This window comes from Geotrypetes seraphini, chromosome 1 (genome assembly GCF_902459505.1).
Source record: "Geotrypetes seraphini chromosome 1, aGeoSer1.1, whole genome shotgun sequence".
NCBI lineage: Eukaryota > Metazoa > Chordata > Amphibia > Gymnophiona > Dermophiidae > Geotrypetes > Geotrypetes seraphini.
In genome coordinates this window covers 453,923,773-453,946,374 of record NC_047084.1, presented here as the reverse complement: position 1 = coordinate 453,946,374, position 22,602 = coordinate 453,923,773, and the positions used below count along the sequence as shown (strand labels likewise).

The 22,602-nt window shown below is 42.2% G+C and overlaps 1 protein-coding gene across 3 annotated transcripts in view; it reads right to left on the bottom strand.

Moving 5' to 3' along the window:
• The window catches only part of WNK3 (WNK lysine deficient protein kinase 3), a 464,585-nt gene that overhangs the window by 230,271 nt on the left and 211,712 nt on the right, over positions 1 to 22,602 (bottom strand). For 2 of the 3 annotated variants that reach the window (XM_033921773.1, XM_033921790.1), the window contains exon 10: positions 13,493 to 15,640. In XM_033921773.1, coding sequence (XP_033777664.1) covers positions 13,493 to 15,640 — 2,148 coding nt within the window. The remainder of the gene's footprint in view (positions 1 to 13,492; positions 15,641 to 22,602) is intronic. The other variant, XM_033921782.1, reaches the window with a different exon arrangement.

The following is a 22,602-nucleotide window of genomic DNA, read 5'->3' as shown; positions in this document are numbered from 1 at the left end:
CTTCTGTCTGCGGGCCGCCCACCCGTGTTTCAATTGAAAGCCGCCGACTTACCTTAAATTAAGAGGGAGCTGCTTAAAGGCTAATGGCTCCCTTTTTTTTTTTTCTTCAAACCCGTCGTCACGGCTCCGTGCACAGTGAGAGTCGGGGGTGAGGAAGGCCGCCGCAACCTCGCGGCTACCCCCAGCTGTGTAACTTTTTTTTTTTAGTTGAAAGCCGCCGCTGCAGCTCCTCTCTCGATCCTGGTGTGGTTCGATAGAGGAGCCATGGCGGCGGCTTGAGCATAAGCGCGAGAGAGCCGTGGGCGCGCATGCGCACTCGTGTTTCCGCGATGGATCAGGGAACACGACTTTTGAGTGCGCATGCGCGGCCTAGCATTTTATTATATTAGATTACAATAAGTGACATTTTTATCCTTCTATAGTAATCATAATAGATAAATTTGTTGAGGTGGTTATCTTTTCAAAAAAAGTGTTTAACCACATTGCATATATTAATTATGCAATTATCCTTCCATAGTAATCAAAACTGATAAAATCTTTTGAGTGATTATTTATATACAGTCACAACCACCCTCCAGCCGCAGCTCATTTGAGTGGCATGTGACAGGGGTTAGCATGCGCCTCTAGGAGTCACACAGGTTTTAGGAGACTGAGTACTGGTGTTTAACCATTAAGACACCACACACCATCTGTAACTGAAATATGAACTATACTTTATTATAATTCAGTTCAAAAAGGTATCTGGTTTTCCCCAGCCTCAAAAGAAAGTCCAAAAAGAACAATTCAAAAGACAGAAATCAGAATACAGTTCACAGTGTCAGAATGCTCCCCAATCAAAGGAAATTTCAGCATCAGTTCATACTTGCAACAAACAAAAGAAAAAACTTTTGGAAACAGTTCCTGGGTTTCTCTGTGCCTCAGAGTCCCTTCAGGTTCTTATTCAGGTGTTCTTTAAGCTACATGTAGGGCAGACAGTAAGTGCACACAGGTAGAATCTTTGCAAAAGAATTCTGTTCTCACCCTGAGTTCAAACATATATATCTCAGTGAGTTAGAGAGCAGGAAAGAAAACAAAAAAAAACAACTTATTTTCAGAGCTGTGCTGGGCTAATCAACAGCTCCTATGCTTCTGCACTAGCCAGTCTCTTACACAATCCCAGAGAAAAAAAAACCCACAAGACAAATAAAACTTTCAATGGTTCCTCCTAGAACCTGGGTATTACACAATACTGTGTAGTAAAGAGTTCCTTATTGCAAAAGAAAAAAAACTTAAAGTCTCTAGCACTGATCATCAGCAAGAGGCAAAACCACTCCACTTTTAAACACGGTCAGCATTTCATAATACTCACACTTGCCTTAGTTCAAACAGCCCTCTATTGCTTGTTGGTCTGCATTTGCTTCTCTTAGGTTTGTGGCTTATGGCAAATCTCCTGTTGCCTGACCCTCAGTCTTGGCTTCTCCCTGGCCATGACCGTTCTCTTTTCCTGTCCTAGGACACCTCCTCCTCTCTTAGAAATGCAGTTAGCATTTAATAGGAAAGTGCCCCACCCCCAACCACCAGGTGAAGGAGTTCTAGGCACTCTGCAGTAGTGCTGCCCGATTCGCGATTCGAATCGATTTGTTTTTGTAAAAAAAATCAAACTCACCGATTCATCGGCCCCTTTGCTAGAGACCCGTTCGGGCTTTCCATTTGCCACCGGAATCCTTCCATCTAATGTAACTTCCAGTTTTGCAAAACCGGAAGTTACATCAGAAGCAAGGACTCCGGTGGCAAAGGGAAAGCCAAGTGGACCTCTGCATGCAGAACGGCGGCAACAAGGTGATTTTTAATTGGTTGGCTGGCATCAGATGCTCGCGCCTCATCTTTCCGCATGCACGCTCATGCTTCCCCCGGAGCCCGGCAAATACCCCCGATCCACCACCTGCATGCATGCGCTGCTCTCCTGGGTCCTGCCAGCGGCTAGCCTTTCGTCAGCCACATGACGGCCAGAGCCCTGCACACCTGCGAGCTTTGGATGACGTAGTGGCGCATGGGAGCTCCCGAGAAGCAGTGCAAGCGCATTGAAAGTGCTACAATGCGGAGACGCTTCGCACTCAGCTTTTTCAAGGCCACATCTTCTGCAGCTCACGAAAAAAGTGTTTGTCCACTGTGCAAAGTGCCCAGAGCTCTTGGTAGGTGCCACAATGCATGAGTGTTGCCCTCTGCCAGATAAATACTGGGCTTCTGTGTTGGGAATCAGAGCTGGGAGAGAGGGGAGATAGACTTGGTGGACTGGAGGAGAGATGGGGGGAAGATGGATGGAGGAGGAAGGGGGGAGATTGACTTGGGGGAGATCATGGAGAAGGGGAATGGACTTGGGGGATAGAGAGATGAACTTGGGGGAGAGGGAGAGGGGAGATGAGGGAAGGGATAGAAGAAATAATGGATCTAAAAACAGGAGAGGGAGAGAGATGGTGGATAATGGGATTTAGGGAGGAAAGGAACATAAAGGGAGAGAAGTTGTACACAAGGGATGATGCGGGGGAGGGGGTAGAGATACTGGATAGGAGGGTAGTTGGGAAGAGAAAGGGAGAGCTGGTGGAACCTGGGGTGGTGGGGAAGGAGGAAGAGATGCTGGATGACAGGGTAGTTGAGAAAAGGTGGATCTGGGGATAGAGACAAAAAAAGTAAAGATGCCAGACCTCCAGGGGAGGGAATGGAAACAGAAGGGGAAGACAGAGATAGAAGATGGATGGTTAGCACAAAGAAAGAAGGAGACTTTGGCAAGCAATTTATTAGAAGACAACCAGAGCATGGGACCAACAAGATCTAAATAATAACCAGACAACAAAAGGTAGAAAAAATAATTTTATTTTTCGTTTTGTGATTACAATATGTCAGATTTGAAATGTGTATCCTGCCAGAGGTGATGTTAGACTGTGAACGTGAGCTAGGATTTAACAGAAAGAGGAAAAGTCTTTTTTGTTTATTTTGTTTACACCACAGCGCCAGTGAAGAGGCAAAAGGGATGAAGAGGCTATAAAATAAACCCATCAGGATGCTTGAAAAACACCCATTTGGGCAGGACAATCGAATTGAATCGAAAAATTGATTCAATAGGCTGAATAATCGAATTAAAATATTTTTTCCTGAATCGGGCAGCACTAGTCTGCAGCTGCCTGCTTCCTGATTAAAACTATTTACTTTCAGTTCAATGTGAATTGAACTTCAGACCCATCTGCCCTCTTGCTCCCTCTGGTGCTTCTGGAAAAAACAACACCAGTTTCAGGATTTTCTGTTTTTCTCAAAGCTGGAATGTCTCTAACAGCCTCAACCGGCTACCTTAGGGACACTCATTACATTACATTACGGATTTCTATTCCGCCTATACCTTGCAGTTCAAGGCGGATTACAAAAGATTTGACTGGACATTTTCCAGTGAAGATACACTTTTTTTTTTTTTTTTTTTCCAACATTGTGTGGTATGCATACTCTGCATACCACACAATAGCCATTACCCAAACCACATCTAATATAAGAACATAAGAAGTTGCCTCCGCTGAGGCAGACCAGAGGTCCATCTCGCCCAGCGGTCCGCTCCCGCGGTGGCCCATCAGGCCCATTGCCTGAGCAATGGTCTCAGACTATCCCTATAACCTACCGCTACTCTTATCTGTACCCCTCAATTCCTTTATCCTCTAGGAACCTATCCAAACCTTCTTTGAAGCCTTGTAACATGCTCCGGCCTATCACAGCCTCCGGAAGCGCGTTCCATGTGTCCACCACCCTCTGGGTGAAAAAGAACTTTCTAGCATTTGTTTTAAACCTGTCTCCTTTCAATTTTTCCGAGTGCCCCCTTGTACTTGTGGTTCCCCATAATCTGAAAAATCTGTCCCTGTCTACTTTTTCTATACCCTTCAGGATCTTGAAGGTTTCTATCATGTCTCCTCTAAGTCTCCGCTTTTCCAGGGAGAACAGCCCCAGCTTTTTTAGTCTGTCAGTATATGAGAGGTTTTCCATACCTCTTATCAGTTTAGTTGCTCTTCTCTGGACTCCCTCAAGTACCGCCATGTCCTTTTTGAGGTACGGTGACCAATACTGGACACAGTACTCCAGATGCGGTCGCACCATTGCACGATACAGTGGCAGGATGACCTCCTTTGTCCTGGTCGTGATACCCTTCTTAATGATACCCAACATCTTGTTTGCTTTTCTTGAGGCTGTGGCGCACTGTGCCGACGCCTTCAAAGACGTGTCCACCATCACTCCCAGGTCTCTTTCAAGGTTACTTACCCCTAGCAGTGATCCTCCCATTTTGTAGCTGAACATCGGGTTCTTTTTCCCTATATGCATGACCTTGCATTTCCCTACGTTAAAGTTCATTTGCCATTTTTTGGCCCATTCTTCTAGCGTCGTTAGGTCCCTTTGCAGATCTTCGCAGTCTTCCATGGTTTCAACCCTGCAGTAGAGTTTGGTGTCATCCGCAAATTTAATAACTTCGCAATTTGTTCCCGCCTCCAGGTCATTAATAAATATATTAAACAGGAGCGGTCCCAGCACCGACCCCTGCGGAACTCCGCTCGTGACCCCATGCCAGTCTGAGTAATGGCCCTTCACTCCAACCCTCTGTTTTCTGTCTGCCAGCCAGTTTTTGATCCATCGGTGGACCTCCCCTTGCACCCCGTGTCTCCACAGCTTTTTAAGCAGTCTTTCGTGCGGTACCTTGTCAAAGGCTTTTTGAAAGTCAAGGTAAATGATGTCAATGGATTCCCCTTTATCCACCTGTCTGTTTACCCCCTCAAAGAAGTACAATAAGTTTGTGAGGCATGACCTACCCTTGCAGAAGCCGTGCTGGCTCGACTTTAGCTGTCCATTGTTTTCTATGTGTTCACAGATACTGTCCTTAATCAATGCTTCCATCATTTTTCCCGGGACCGAGGTCAAGCTCACTGGCCTGTAGTTCCCCGGGTCCCCCCTTGAGCCCTTCTTGAAGATGGGTGTGACATTTGCAATTTTCCAATCCTCCGGGATCTCTCCAGTTTTTAAGGATAGGTTACATATTTGGCGAAGTGGCTCTGCTATTACGTTCCTTAGTTCCTTGAGTACCCTTGGGTGAATGCCGTCCGGACCTGGCGATTTGTCGCTCTTTAGTCTGTCTATCTGCCTGAGGACATCCTCTTGGCTTACCTCTAGTTGGACCAGCTTTTCATCCCGATCCCCATTTACGATGTCCTCCGGTTCCGGAATATTGGATGTGTCCTCCCTCGTGAAGACTGACGTGAAGAACTTATTTAACCTGTCTGCTATCTCTTTTTCCTCCTTTACCACTCCTTTTTTGTCTCCATCATCCAATGGCCCCACTTCTTCCCTTGCCGATTGCTTCCCCTTCACATATCTGAAGAACGATTTGAAGTTTCTTGCTTCCCCCGCCAGTCTCTCCTCATATTCACTTTTAGCTTTTCTAACCACACGGTGACACTCCCTTTGGTGTTCTTTGTGCTCCTTTTGGTTGTCTTTTGTTTGGTTCTTTTTCCATTTTTTGAACGATGCTTTCTTGTCACTTATCGCCTTTTTCACCGCAGTTGTTATCCACGCTGGGTTTTTTGTTTGGTTTTTTTTGCACCCCTTCCTGAATCTGGGGATGTACAGGTTCTGTGCCTCTTGCACCGTGCCCTTGAGTAGGGACCAGGCTTTTTCTACAGACTCCATCTTCCTTGCATTACCGTTGAGTTTCTTTCCCACCAATTTCCTCTAGTCCACTTCAGGACACAGTCTTAGTGGATTTTTTTGCCAAGCAAGATACTGTCTGCCAGGGACTTGCTTGTCCAACCGCTGTAGTAGAGTCATCTACGGGAGTTGTATAGGCAAGTCCCCACAGCCCAGATCCTTCAGTGTCATCCAGGCATCAGCTACCACATCAACTTTTCATGAATTTCCATTCACCAACATCCAGATACCAAAAGGAAACAGCCACCGGTAGCAATGTCCCTCTGATCACAGAATTTGTGTCACTTCCCTGAAGGCCTATCTCTTTTGCAAAGTCACTAAAGCCAGGTCCTGGTACACTCCCACTGAAACTGCAGGTTATGCAACACAACTTGCAAAATTCACTCTAAGTAAATAATCTCCAAAACAGGCTATAATGTCATGAGGGTCCACAGATCAACTGGGACCTAGACTTCTATATGCAAGCAGCAGAAGTTGGTTCTGCAGAATCTTTTGTGCCCAGCAACTGGCTGCAGAAATCCTACATGACCTGTTTATAGTCTTTATTTCAGTCAGTTTCTGGAATTTCCTTAAATCTCAGGTTGGTGCGCCTGGATCTATTTTCTAGATTCTCTATTTGTGCTTGCAAGACTGCCAAACTGGATGCCATCAGCTCTGCCACAGCTTTAGTTCCTGCCAGTTCTGTGGCAATGTAAGACATGTGCTTTTCTGAAGCGGCAACGCAGCCTCCCAAGTCTCCAACCTCCACTCAAAGTTCCACCAAAGCCGCTTACACATCATCCCTTACATTTACCATCTTTTCTTTCAATTTGCAGAAACAGGACTCCATAGTTTTCTGCAAAGGAGAGTCTCCATCTAAGGAAGAGTTGTTGAATTCGTATACGGTGATGCCACAGGTTACCACAACATCTTGTTTTTCTCTGGTGGTGATCCGGGAGAGGCTAATAAGAACTGCCATCTCTGGATCAGACCTTTGGTCCATCAAGTCCGGCGATCCGCAAACGCGGAGGCCCAGCCAGGTGTACACCTGGCGTAATTTTGGTAACCCATATCCCTCTATGCCTCTCGTAAGGAGATGTGCATCTAGTTTGCTTTTAAATCCTAGAACGGTGGATTCCGCAATAACCTCCTCTGGGAGAGCATTCCAGGTGTCCACCACTCGTTGCGTGAAGCAGAACTTCCTGATATTTGTCCTGGACTTGTCCCCCCTTAGCTTCATTCCATGTCCTCTTGTCCGTGTCACATTGGACATTGTAAATATTTTTTTTTCCTGCTCTATTTAGTCAATTCCTTTCAGTATTTTGAAAGTCTCGATCATATCTCCATTTTTTCTCACTCGCTGTTCCATTGTATCTGTATTTATCGAGTTTCTTGCAGCTCGCCATTCAATTATCAAGCTCTAGCCTTCCACATGGATATCAATACTGCTCGTGGGAAGCACTTTTATCGCTCGTTTGCTCAAGTTCTGATGAAGCTCAAGAATTATGCTGTCATTCTTAAAGTCATGTTCACTCAGGAATCTCTTCTCGAAATCAGCTACATAGAGGTTGGTGATGTGCGGCACCATGGATGCACCCATGGCTGTTCCCTTAATTTGTAAGTAGAATTGATCTTCGAAACAGAAATAGTTCTCTGTAAGTGCTATGTAACTACATAAATAGGACCAAAGGAATTCCAGCTAGATGTTAATGTTTTTGGTCTTATCCATGTTGCAATATCTTTTTACATGGTGAATCTTTAATCTAATTGTTCAAGATATTACTGCTTTGTTTAATTTTTTATCAGATCATTTGTTTGGATTTTAAGCTTTATTACATAGTTGTTCACATGTTCGTGTCCATGGCTTTTAATTGTTTCTAATTGCTCTAAGTTATGTTGCATTTATCACTTCTTATACTTACAACCATTCTTATGTTTCTATACACGTTTCCAATTGTAATATACTAGTTTTGAGAACATCTGACTTACTTTTAGCTGGATGCTAATATGTCCTTTGGTCCTATTTATGTAGTTACATCTTTCTATATGGTGTATTTTAATACAATTGCTTGATATATTATTGTTTAGTTTAATTTCTTATCAGATCTATTCAATTTTTAGTTCTATCCAGTGGCTTTTAATTGTTTTTATGTGTTTATAATTGTTCTCCATTATGTGTTTTAGTGCTTCTTATTGATTTTTACTTTTCGTTTCATAACAAGTTACTTTGTATTCATTTATATTTTGAAAAGTATATTTTAATTATGCTATGTATTTTGATTTACAATTTATCTATAGTTTGTAATTATGAAACAGGTTTCTAATACACAACTGTGTAATTGATCCATTGCTTTCAAATTTGACTGGAGATATTAACTCTTGTCTCTAGACTTCAAGAATGGGCTTTCTCAGTCCGTATGAAATTGAATGCTTCTAAAACCAGACTGCTATGGTTTGGTCCCTTACTACATAATCTACTTCAGGTTATAGCATTGAAATCAAGAGACTCCTTAACAATTGAATTTTTATCTAGAATCTTTGGTTTTATTTTAGATTCTTCTTTAAATAATCAAATTAACAATTTATCTACAAAGTGCTATTTTAGTTTACGGATGTTGAGGAGAGTTTGAGGTTTTTTTCATCAAAATCATTTTGCGGTTTTGGTTCAAGCGATTATTTTGGCACATGTGGATTATGTAAATTCCCTGTATATCAGATTAACCAAATTTAATCTGAAGAGGCTACAATTTATTCAGAACACTGTGGCCAAATTAATTTTTGGAAGACATAAATATGATCATGCCTCTCCATTGTTGAGGTTACTTCATTGGCTTCCTATTTACTGGCAAATTCAATTTAAATGTGCCAATGTAATTTTTTTAAAATTTTACATAGAATTTTTTCACCTTTATTACCTCTATCATTTAACTCTCTTCAGTTTCACACTACCAGGAATACACAAATTTAAATTGCTTTCCCCTTCTGTTAAAGGGATTAAAACCCTAAGTAAATTCTCACATTTCTTAGCCTATTCCTTAGTAAAAGTTTGGAACGATCTTCCCTCGATTATCAGAACGTCATTATCTCTATCACTTTTTAGGAAAATCAGAAAACTTATCTCTTTCAGAGATTCTTAACTGAGGACTGATCTAATTTATTGAAAAATTTTCTATTACCTTCATTATTGTTTTATATTATATTCTTTTAAACTTTGTTAACCGGCTCAAGTCCTTGCTAGAATGATCCAGTATATAAGATGGAAATTAGATTAAACAACTGGAAACAAATATAATTATTCAAGAGGAAAAGACCTCAAATACCTGCACCACTGTCAGGGCAAAATGTTTATTAATCCTACAGACAATAGGAAGTATTACATCAAACATTTTTTGACTTGCAGTTCTGATTATATCATTTATGTCATACAATGCCCATGTGCGTAAACTATCCACCCGTTTAAAATCTAGATAAGTGAACATAAATCCAATCTTAAGTTAAAGAAAATCAGTGCCCCTTTAGATGAGCACTGTCTAGAATTCAATCACGAGTTTAAAGACATAACATGTCTGTGCATTGACAAAGAGCCTAGACATGAGAGAGGAGGTAATCGTCAGAAGCCCCATGGATCTTCAGGTTGAATTCATTGAAACCACACAGGCTCAATAGCTCCATTGGCTGGCATTCTTTTTTCTGAAATGTTTAACCACTCCCCTTGAGTTTGACAAATCTAAATTTAATTGGACTGTGAGTTGGATGACATCATTAAGTTTTGATTACTAAAGCGCATGTGCAGCGTTCAACTAGTTGCCGGCGCCATTTTTTTGTCATGCGATTGCAGTAAAGCTAAATGCAGCGAGTACTACAGTTGACTCCACTTAAGTGCAAGGCCTCCAGACCGGCCTGCGATGTGTGCTTAAACGGAGTGTGCGCTTAATTGAAGTACCACTTTTTAGTCATGAAAAATCACAGTACGCGTTAGTCAAATGCAATAAAACTTTTAATCATAAAAAAAACTACACGTAAAACAATTCTACACGGTTCAGTTTTAGAATCAGCACTGTTCCGTCTAATGCAATACACTATAAACCTTTTTTTAAACCAACATTCTATTGAAATAATCAGTCATTGTTTTCTGTATGCAGATTGCACAATTCAGACTGTATATCTGACTACTGATGCTGTAAAACTGTCCATAGTCGTGACAGCCATTTATCTCCAGATAACAACACAGCGTGTGTACGGACTTCGGCGCGTCTGAGAAGGAAACAATCTCTGCAGGTGTTTCATTAGTCGTGATAACTACAGTAGTATCCCCGTCATCATCAGACTCTTGGTTGTCTGTAGTGTCCTTTTATGACTGTACAGATATTGGAATTAGTGCTGTCAGATGATGTGGACACATCGTTGTGGCGAGAGTCCAACTGGGAGTTCAATGGACGAAGTGTCTGCTTCAGTTGTCTCATCAGATGCGTGAATGAAGCTCACCTGTCAATAGCAATTTGAAATCGTTGATGAGGCTCGACTGCACGCCTCCCGTACCATGTGAAGAAAGTCGAGCACTGTCATTTTTTTTACCAGCTCAGCAGCTCGAATCTGTGCTTGAATCAATTACTGCCATTACATATCGTAGGATGAACGACCTCTAATGATGTTTGAAGTTGGCGATTATCCCCATGTCCATCAGTTGGATCAATGAGATCGTGTTTGGTGGCAGAAACATGAGTTTGATGTTGGTTAGTCTTACGCCATTGCTGTATGCTGCAGAGTTATCAAACAGCAATATAATGCATCTCCTATGCCTTCTCATCAGATTGTCAAGCTTCTGCAAACATTCAATCCACAGTGTTGCAGTCATCCATGCATTTTGTTGCTTTCATATTCAACAGGCAGGTGTTTAATATTTTTGAAGCATCGAGGATTTCAATTCTTCCCAATCACCAGTGGCTCAAGCTTTTCACTACCATTCATATTGCAACTGAGCAGCAATGTCAATCGTTCCTTTGGCACCTTGAAGCCAACAGTTTTGAAGCGTTTGAAAGCCAATGTTCCGTCAGGGATGGCACGCCAGTACAGGCCCATCTCATCAGTGTTGAAAATGTCGCATGGTTCATATCCACCAATGACTGATGGCAACACTTCCATGACCCATCTTTCTGCACCAAACTCATCCGCGTCTTATTTTTTGCCATGCTGCTTCTTAAATTTTACGCTGTTATGAATTTTCCACCTATCTAGCCATCCGTTTGTTGCTTTTAAGTCTTTTTTTTTTGTGAATCTGAGAAATCTGGCTAGGATGAACACTGTAATGTTTTGCAATAGAGACCTGACTCTCCCTTTGGTCAAGTCTCTTTAAGACATTGACATGTTCAGCCAAAGGCAATGACTTTTGTCCAGTGTGGTGGACACGTTCAGCCAGAGACAATGACTTTTGACCAGCCAGAGACAAAGGTTTTTCTCCACGAGATGCCATGGTGCAGTTTCGAAAGTTTGAACACCTGGCCAGGCCTAGATTGCTGATCCGAAACACGTGGCTCATCAATGTAAGAACGTGATTGCTTTTAACCGGAGTGAATGTAATGTGAACGCATAGAGGTGGGACCTATAACATCATTGCGCATAAGCTTATCAGAATTGCAATTATCCGGAGTTTACGTCCATTGATTTTAATGTAAAAAAAACCGGGACCATGGTGGTAAGCTGCAGATAACTGAAGCGTGCGCTTAACCGATGTATACTTAGGTAGAATCAACTCTACTTCTTTTAAATGTCTAACAACTGAAGGCTTTAAATTTTTGTGGTTATCGATTGCACCTTTCTTGTTTGTAGTTTTCAAAAAGACCCTCGAAGCCAGGAGAGCTGGCGAAACATGTCCCATTAGGCAGTGATTGTAACTTTTCACAAGCACCTGAGATAAGTGCATTTTGATTTATTTTTTGCTGATTTCTTTGATATTTAAATAGTGCATAAGTGGTTCAAACGTCTTGTGATCAGCAAATGAGGGTCTTTTTTTTTAGACCTATGAAAAAAAGTCTGAACCTGCAGTGTCCACTTATTGAATTATTATTCTACAGTGGTGCAGGTATCTGAGGTCTTTTCCTCTCAAAGAATTATATTTGTTTCCAGTTGTGTATTAGAAACCTGTTTTTTGTTTTGTGCAAGCAATAGTAGAGGTTTTCTACCCATTAAAATTTAACTTTTTACTTGTATGTAATATTTTGTTTATACATGGTCCCATAAATTCTTGATAAAGGCACAGACGCTGCCTCTGTGGAATATCTACAAATAAAGTGATTTTTTTGAACTATACACCCTTGGCTGACTACTTAACATCTTATCCTCATGACTCCTTTGTTGTGTGTTCTTCTCTCGTCATTAAGGCCTGTTCTTAGCTTCCAATTCAGTGAATCACTTATTCCATCACCCATACAAAACATATAAGTGTTCACGTATACTCACGATGGCGGTCATAACCCTTTTATTATTATTATTATTCCATCCCTTTAATCACCATTTGTTGTACTCACCATTTGGCACATATATTTCATCTGTTTCTCGGACAGTTTGCATACACATATTTTCCTATATTTCACCATAGGACCCCTAAGGAAGAAGTGTTTTTCGAAACACGGACCATGTCGGGTCCCAATTTCTAACTAATGTGAACCATTCTTTGGAAAACAATATTTTATTGTCTACAATAAAGCTCCTGAACCTTGTACATCATCTCTGCAGTCCTTCTTTTGATTTTGCTGTTTGACTTCTACTGCAGACTTTGTTGGAATTCTTTGTTTTAACTTTACTTAATAGCACCTGCACAGATGCACATTAGTGCATTATTTTCAAATTAAATCTTTCCCTCTGAAAACTGATGTCAAGTCTACAGGTGAAGTCTTGTGCACACAAAATTACCCCTTTAAAGTAAAGTTTAGAAAACACAATAAGTCCAATATGGCATCCAGGAGTAAACAGATTCCAATTTAAACAAGGTAGCCTACTGAAGGAAAGAGCTTTGCATACTTCCTTCTATAGAGCTGCATCACTGACAACAAAAAAGAAAGTTAATTTTTATCTATTTCAGGAGGCTTTATTGTTTCTCCCATTAATTACCACCAGAGTTGCAAGATGATTAGGGTAAGATTAAAGGAAGGAAATAAAACTCTGGATTCAATGTGATGATAGGAGCTCTTCATGGGGCTGGTAGTCTATTACACTCCCTAAGTCAAAACCCATTGGGGACTGTTCTAAAACAGTCTGATTTGTTTCTGGTAGTCAATAGTTGCTTATATACCATATACCATAGCACCAAGCAACTTGAGGCTGGTTGACATGAGGCTACAATTGCACAGACTCTAGAGCAATGTATCACAAACTGAGTGCCGCCTGAGATTCCAGGTATGTCGCAAGACACCATGGAGGAGGAGGGGCGCTGGCGGTGAGAGGCACATCCTATAGGCAAGTTAGAGGGTGACGGCGCCTCTCCGTGCCTCTTTCCTTCCAGCACCCACCAATGGCAGCTCAGGGCCCCTTCTGGAGGGCCTTCACGAATGCACAGATGTCAAAGTGATGACATCACCATCACATTGATGTCCGTGTAGTTTCCAGATGCCCTGGAGCTGCGGCCACCAGTTTAGTATGCCGCGGCTTCACAAAGTTTGCGAGTCACTGCTCTAGAGGCTGTCTCCTGCTTGATACAAACAAAATGCTGAAACTGAGGCCACCGTTTATACCACCCTGTAGTACAAGCTGGCAAAGGCCTTCATTTCCTAAGAAAGTTTGTAAATAAGATTGTAATAGGACACCTTCTTACCAGCTGCATGTCCTGGGCCTGCTGATGGATTGGAAGCTGTATTGCACAGGCATTTGGTGGGCTAACCAGAGGCTGCAGTGAAACATTCAGTAGAGAAGCTGGTTGGTTCAGCGGCTCCAACACGGGGCTTTGGAATGTGACATCCTGCTGCAGCAATGCATCTGTTGGTGCCTGAACCACAGGCTGCGCCCACTGCTGTTGAGACACAAATGGAAGTGGCAGCTGCAAAGGGAAGCAGCCTGGATTCTCCACTGCCTGTACAGGAGGCTGCTGGTGAAGCAGTGCTATACTTTGGGGCAAGCTGTTCTGCTCCGAGGGAGGATCTTGCATTAAAGAGGGTTGCTCCATAGACAAGAGCTTTAACTGATCTGGCACAGGAGATGTCATTGTTACCATAGGTGGAACAGACTTTGGCATGGGAAGGAGGATAGGCTGCTGCCAATGTGCTGTGAGTGGCTGGTTATGCACAACCTGCAATGGGACATGTTGGCCCAGTGTCTCTTGTGATGGCAACTGTTGGTCCAGCTGTGCTAAATAAGCCTGGCAAGATGACTGCTGCTGTTGCTGTGGACCTACACTCTGCACTGAAAGGGGCAGTTGCTGTCCCACAACCTGGCCACCCTGCTGTGATTCAGTAGCCGATTGCACTGCATATACCTGCTGCTCCACAAATGTCTGTAGACTAGCATAGGCTTGTTTCCCTAAAGATGGAGCTAGGAATGCTTGCTGATCTGTATAGCTAGGTTTGTGTTCTTGTGTTTGTATAACACAAGTTTGTTGCTCTACAGGTTGTAGAATATAAGACTGATGCTCTGAAAGCTGTTGCTCTGGAGGATGCATAACATAAGCTTGCTGTTCCAGAGGTCTCTGTACAGAGGGCTGCATAACATAAGTCTGCTGCTCTACAGGCTGTATGATATAAGCCTGCTGTTCCAGAGGCTGTTGTATAGGAGGCTGTACAACATAAGCTTGATGCACTTGAGGCTGTATATACATCTGCTCTTCTGGAGGTTGCTGTGCAGGAGACTGCATATAACTGTGCTCTGGATGTTGTATGGCATAAGTCTGTTGCTCTGGAGACTGTTGCAAAGGAGGCTGCACGGCATAAGTCTGTTGCTCTGGAGGCTGTACAGCATGATGTTGTTGCTCTGGAAGCTGTACAACATGACGCTGTTGCTCTGGAGGCTGTACAACATGACGCTGTTGCTCTGGAGGCTGTACAACATGACGCTGTTGCTCTGGAGGCTGTACAACATGACGCTGTTGCTCTGGAGGCTGTTGTACAGGAGGCTTCATGACACAAGTTGGTTGGTCTGGAGGTTGTTGTCCAGGAAGCTGCATGGCATAATTCAGTTGATCTGGAGGCTGTTGTATAGCAGATTGTATGACATAAGCCTGTTGTTCCAAAGACTGTTGTACAGGAGGTTGCAAGGCATAAGCCTGTTCCAGATGTTGCTCTGGAAGCTGTACTGTATATGCCTTCTCTTCTGGCAGTTGCATGGTGCAGGACTGTTGTTCTGAAGGCACCTGTTGTAAGACATAGGCCTTCTGCTCTAAAAGATGTGGTATAGGAGGCTGAATGGTGTAAGCCTTTTGCTCTGGAGGAAGTAGCACACTTGGATGGCTTTGCACAGATTCTTGCACGAGTGCTTTTTGCTGGCTGTCTTTCTGGGACTGTTCTGCTGTAGTGGCCTGCAGAATTAGTTGTTGTTGTGGTAGTGGAGTCTGATAACAGGAGTGATATGCTGAACACTGCTGCGGTTCTACAGACTGCTGCATTTGCTGGAGTGTTGCAGACTGAAGCTTAGAGTCTGGATGATTCAGAATATGCTGCTGCATAGCAAGGGCAGTTGGCAGTGACTGTGCTCCGCTTACCATGCTGCTGGGATATGGGGAAGATATTGATAGGTGAGGAAAGTTCATAAAGCTGTAGCTCTGCTCCCCATCTGCTGCGCTAGAAGGAGGTGGAACAGAAGGAATGGTACTGGGGTCTATCTGCAGATTGACAGCAGAGTGCTGGGCTATTGACATCTGAGGAGAAACAGCTGCTAGCACAGGCTGTGCTATCCCTAGATTGGATGAGTCGAAAGTCACCATCTGGGCCACCATCTGTCCATCAGATCCAAACGACTGCTTAGTATCAAGATGCTAATGCAAACAAACAAAAAAGGAACAACAAAGAAGGGCTTATGCAGATGATCAATTAAGCATCATATGATCTTTACTTATCCATAAGACTCCCATTATGATAGATAATCTGAATAAGTCACCCCTCTATCTTTCAGGACCCCCTTACCAATACTACCTTCATCTCCATTTTAACAAAATACTGAAAGAAAGATAGATGCTAACTGAAATGACAAGAATTTTCCACAAAACCAAACTTGACTTATCTCATCCTATGCTAGCACAATGGGATGTCCAGCCTTAGATGTTAATGCATCACTCCAGCAAGGGTCACAAAGATGTTAGCAAAGTATTGAGGAATGGCCTAGTGGTAGAGCTGATGCCTCAGCATCCTGAGGCTGTAGGATCAATTCCCAGCGCTGCTCCTTGTGACCCTGGGCAAGTCACTTAATCCTCCATTTCTCCAGGTACAAAATAAGTACCTGTACATTTTCATATGTGGATGACATCATCTACAGAGCCCCAATATGGATAGTGAAAAGTGTACTGTCACTTTAAAAATGAAGATTGCTCGCATTTTGCAGGTGTCTATGCCTTCCCACCCAAAGCTGGCTTGCAAGACCATCAGATCAGTAACAAAGCTAAGAAGCCAACCAGGGGAGGTAGAAGGGTTGTGAGAATATCTGGCAGCTGTCCTCGGATAACACTTGCTACAGGGTAACTACTTCATCTGAGGATAAGCAGGTAGGACTCTCTAGCTGCCAGGATCATGCCCCCGAGAAGAGGGTTAACAACTACCATGAGCCTAGCAAAACCAGAAGAGTTAGAGGGAAGTTGGCATCTAAATAGAGAATAAACTTTGTGGAATTGCTTGGCCAAACCAACTATCCCTTCTGGAATAATTCTCCAACCAGTAGGGGGATGTGACGATGTGAACTGAAGACCAGGTGGCTGCTTTACAAATCTCCTCAATAGAAGTGTAACATAGATGGGCTACTGAAGTCGCCATTGTGCAAACTTTATATGCAGTGACATTGGCTTCAAGAGTCAGCTCAACCCGAGCATAGCAAAAAGAGATAGTCTGCCAGCCATGTTGAGATTGTTCTCTTGGTTACAGAAGCTCCAAGTCTGTTAGGATTGAACGAGAGGAACATCTGTGTGGAAGTTCTGTGAGGTTTGGTCTGATCCAAGTAATAAGCAAGAGCATGTTTACAGTCCAATGTGTGGAGTGCAGCTTTCCTAGGGTGAGAAAGAGGTCTTAGAAAGAAGATCAGAAGAACTAGAGACTGGTTCAGATGAAATTCTGAGATTACCTTTGGGAGGAATTTCAGATGAATATGAAGAACTACACTATCAAGGTAGAATATGTTGCATAAGATGGTTATGACACTAGCGCTTGTAGTTCACTGACCTGGCATACATATGTAAGAGATATGAGGACTATTATTTTCCAAATGAGATATTTGAGAGCTGAAGTCCAGAGTGGTACAAATGGAGGCTTCATTAGAGTAGAAAGTAAAACATTAAGGTCCTAAGTCACCCAGAGTAGACTTGGAGAGGTGGACTGGTATGGAAAAAAGCTTTTCATCAATCTGGAAAACAAAGAATGTAGAGATAATGGCTTTTTGTCCAGTGGTGTATGAAAAGCACACATAGCACTGAGATGACTGAAGTAGTCTTGAGACCAGAGATAGAGAAGTAGAGAAGGTAATCCAGGACTGATGATTGGATCCAGAGAATTAAGATTACACCAGACTCACTTCAAAAGGCAGCAACGCTGTGTGGAAGGTTTCCTAGAAGCATCACTGATGGCTGACACTGGTGCAGATACTGCGAAAGCTACTACTAACTGGGAGCAAAAAACCACACTGAAAGCTAACCAACATAGACTGGGATGGAGAAGAGATCCTTGTTCTGAGCTTGTTGGGTAAGAAGGCAGGGCAACAGACAGAAAGAAAAAGAAAGAACGAACGAACGCTGGTATTTTTACATACTTTGAATAGAATCCTCGCTCCCTCTCCTGCAGGGAAACTTGTTCTATGGAATTGAGCTGGAGAATGGCTGAAAGCTCCTGGCAAAGGAGGGTCTTCTGGTAGTTGAAAAGAGGCTCTTTTGGAGGATGATTCGGAGATTTCTTCTATAAATGAAAGGCATAGCCCTGACTGATCACTTGAAGGATCCAACAATCCAATGTTATTAAGGACCAGCACTGATGGTAATGGATGAACCAACCCCCTATGGGTAGTGTCTAGGGCAAAGACTGAGAAATACTGACTATGCTCTCTAAAACTGAATCAAAAGGCCTGCTGTTGCTTGGACTACGGTGCCGCAAAGGTCTTCTGCTGCCTCTGCTGCCTAGGGTGCCTTTGAGTTGTTAACTCACGGACCATGTAGCGATTTAAGATATCTTTCCCATCCTCTCAAGGAGTATGTCGGAAGAGATGTTTAAACTCCACCTTCCGAGTTCCTGGGACCACGAATCTGGAATAATCTACCTGCCTATCTGTGACGACTGCCCACTCATTGCTTGTTCAGGAAAAGATTAAAGACATATCTTTAAAGATTAAAGACTCAACACTACTGAGCCCTATTTATCCCCCAGACTGCTGAGATGAATAACCTGGACATACTGGACTAACTTGTGTATGCTGGACATCACAGACACTTTACCGCATATTTTCCCACAGCCTAAACCAGCCTTCCTTTACAAGCTAACCAGATGAAACAGTCTGTACCTTGCTATCTGTGAACACATGTATCCTTTGAAATGCTAATCCAGCTGGACTTTGCTACAAAGTTCTTGTCTCCATTCCCTGCTGGGAGGATACTTCTCCAAGGTTCTGTGGCCATTGTTAATTTGTGCTGAGCTGTTATCAGTGCTGTGTGACATCTGCAAGAGTACTTAACATATGCAAGGCACCCTGAAAAGCCATAAAACATTTATAACAAGCAACAACCCCTGCAAGATGAACTTTTAAACACACAGGCTGGATATTTGCTGCCTGTTTCTGAAGTAAGCTATGGGAACCAGGCACAGCTGGGGTGCTGGAAGGTCACCCTTGCCAACTTTCTACATAAGACTATCTACAAGGTCATCATCCTGAAGATGTATAGCGTTGTGAACCACAAATCAGCCTCTGCAAGGTGATAAGGATTCCCGACATAGAGGAAGAAAGTTCACAAAATGCCTTCTGTTTCTGCTCGGGCCCCCCTACTGGCGGGGGAGTGAGAGAGGCGTGGACTGGGGGGTAATAGTTAGGTATACATTTTTGTACCAATAGGGAGGTACATGACCAGAGTCTGGGGATGTGCTTTTTGGAACAAAGAAAGAATTTCTATATATAATAATCCATGCATCACAGGTAAAACCAGAGAGATTCACTTGCGTATGCCAGCGGGGATGTGCTAGCCCCCTGTTCGGCATATCAGTGTAAGTTCTACTCTTCATTGCATATTCTGAACTGACAATATATTTCTTCTGCTAATGTCTTTGCTGCTGTAATTTTGTAAGTCTTTATACTAACAATAAAAATATTGTCTGTTTTGGAAAATACAATGCCGTCTCGTAGTCATTCCAATGAGGTAAAATAAGTGGCTTTACTTCAGTGGTGACTGCCCAATGTAATCGCGCACGCACAGGTGGGTTTCACGCGCTTGCGTGACTAACAGATTTTATTTTTCAGGTGTTCCGGTGAACTCCAAAGAGAAACATGTTCTGGGGGGTGTATGGCAGCGCCTTGGTGCTGGACGGAAGGTGCTCCAGTGTGAAGGGGGGGTTGGGGCCAGTCAGGGCATAGACTGGGGGCCACATCATGGTCCACCTTTTGTGCCGTAATTGGACGCCAAAACTCCACAAAATATATATTTCTAGTCACACAGAGACCGTACGGAAATAATACTGTACAAACTGTAAGTACAACCTTTCATTTTAATTTTTATGTATTAGACATCAGGTTAGTGATAGGGAGACAGTAGACATTGTACATTTGTATATATACTGTATATATATTAGGGTGGGGGTTGAGTCAAGATCTGGATTGAGTTTTTTCTGTGAGCACCCTGCAATTGGTTTTTTTTATTAAGATTTTATATACCGCCTATTAAGGTTATCTAAGCGGTTTTACAATCAGGTACTCAAGCATTTTCCTTATCTGTCCCGGTGAGCTCACAATCTATCTAACGTACCTGGGGCTCTGGAAGATTAAGTGACTTGCCCAGGGTCACAAGAAGCAGTGCGGGGTTTGAACCCACAAACCCAGGGTGCTGAGGCTGTAGCTTCAACCACCGTGCCACACATTCCTCCTTGTGTGTGTATGAGACGTGCCAGGGGCACAAAGCGAGAGGGAGTCCTTATTTGCATTTCCATTGTCCTGCGAAGGGCATGGACAGAGACAGACGAAGCAAACGGTTTCTGTTGAATGCTGGGTGTCTCCAAGGGACAGAATGGGGATTAAAAAGCTAGAAGAAGTGATGAGGGGGAGGGGTGGTAGAGACCTCTCCTCTGGAAAAAAAAAAACCCCTTAGAGAGGATCCTGCAGTGATAATGACAGTGTGTCCAGTATTAAGAGAAAAGATAAGAAGCAAATGATAAGTATTGAGACTCCACTTAGCTTCTGGCCAAAGTTTAGGGCAGAAAGAAAAGAAAAAAAAATTGGCTATGTCAAATTTTAAATTAGTAGGAGAATTGCATGCAGCACTAAGGAAGCTAGAAATGTTTCCTTTTGAAAAACAAAGGGAATTGCAAAGAGGTGAAAATCTGCCCATTAGACTCCTTAAAATATTTATCCCCTCCCTGTAAAACCCTCGGGGGAGGGGATGTTCGGAGAAAATAATTTGAGACGATGCCTTAAACAGAGATGGGAGGAGCTGAACAGATTCTCTTCTGCGAGAGTCAGGGGGGAGAAAACATTTCCTCGTTTAGATGTTAAAAGTTGGAATCTAAACAGCACTTCTGACTAGCATTGAAACTTATTACACTTTTTCAAATTCAGAATAGGAAGGGGGAGCAGTAAGCTGAAATAGATAAGACTCAGGAAGAAAGAGAGCTTTAGTATTTGAGCTAATACAAACAGAATTTCCAAAAGCAAGGAAGAAAGTGTTTGCTTCGGAATTCAATAATTTTTACGAGTGCTTAGGACCCATTTTGCATATTTCAAAGGAGATTGTCAATTTTTTGTTTGTATTGTGCCTAGCAAAAAGGAACAGGGAATTATTAGCAAACACTGCTTTGATGCAGTGGCACAATGCCCATCCCGTGTCAGGAATTTGAAAGTCCTTATTTTAACAATTTTATCTTTAGATGAACTGTTCTTATGTTCCTTTATTCTAACTGTGGTATGCATGCCTTATTTGTAGGGGATTTTCTGTTTTACCTTCATCCCTCTGGCCAGCATTTTTGGCTATCCCTCTTTTTCTTCTTACAAGAGGGGGAATATATAGTGTTCATAGTTTATTTGGGTAATTGAGTTTGAATAAAAAAAAAAACAACAAAAAAACCAACAACAAACAAATCCCACTAATCTGTGTGATAACTTAGCTAGATAGACCTGTGGTTGTAGAAGCCAAGAACTAGTTTTCTGATTTACATAAACAATTTATGCCTTAATAGTTTTAGGATATCTTTTGGCTTTAGGAGACATTAGAATTATTTTATATAGCTGTGGGTGTGAGACTTTTGCTAGCACCAGTTTAAGATGGCAGACCTTTCTGCGTTAGTTATAAGAAATACTGTGCACCTTAATGTATATTTTTTATTTAGATTAGATGTTGATGTGACAGGAAAACCAAACACTATCGTCTGAATAAAAAAAGTTAAGAATAGGATTATTGCCAAAAGTTACAGCAGTGTGCACATGCACATTGTTCTTAGTTTATGGTTTTAGGGATTGCAATGTATTTTGCCTAAAATAAATAAAATACGGTATGCTAATTAGTTCTGAATTGATTCAGGCTTTACACAGTCATGCTTAGGCTGGATTAACTCTCCTAATCTTATGGTTTAGCGACATTTAGAAAAATTCAAAGGAGCTTTAAAAACAAAAACAAAAATTTCCCTTTGTCCTATTGTTTTTTTTCTATCTATGTTCTCTTTCCTTTACTCCTTGTAGTTCTTCTTTCTCTCCTTGTTTCTTATAAGTTTAATTCTGTGTTTATATATGTTTTTGTAATTCTTTATTGTTTTCATTTGTCTTCACCCTTATTTTTATTGTTGTCAAAGACTTAGTATTTGGAGTTTAATCAAATTTTTAACAAATTTGGAAGCTTGATAAAAGAAAGAACTGGGAAAACAAGACAAGAAACAGAGAATGAGACATTGGTGATGTTAAGAAATTACCAGGGAAGAAGGGAAAAAACTTTGGGTTGGAAACCTGGGAAAGGTTGGAGGTTCAGTTTTGCCTTGTGGCTGATGTGAAATTGGTGAAGCAAGGATGCATGATAGTTGCCGAAAATTGCAGACAGGATAGTGTACGTTGATAAAGTACACTGCATGTATTATGATAAAGTGTGTGCATGTATTATGTCCTTATTATAAGGGATATTCTAGTAGGTGTGAGCAAAGTTCCAAGTTCTTTTTGTTTACGTGAGCTCTTTGGGGTAGGAACTGTATACTGCAACTATGAATTGACACTAATTCCTATGTTCTAATGGAAAGTGTAATTTAATAATTTACTCTGTTAAGCCCAGTGGATCTGCATTAGCATTGTTGTAGTGTTTCATTTTTTGTTTTGTTTTGTTTTACAGTACAAGTCTCTTTTACAGGTCTGGGAGATGCAGCTTGTTGGCACCTGATTTACTACCGGTATCTGGCAAGGGGCGTTTCCCCTATCACTTTTCTTTATCTCTTATGACTGTGTGACTTGACTAAAGACATGCCCTATGCATAAAATCAGCAGAGCAATGGAGCTAATTGACTAAATTTTTGTTTTGTTTTCTCTTTCAGAAGTTCTAGCATACATTTAGACTCCAGACCATTTGATTATGCC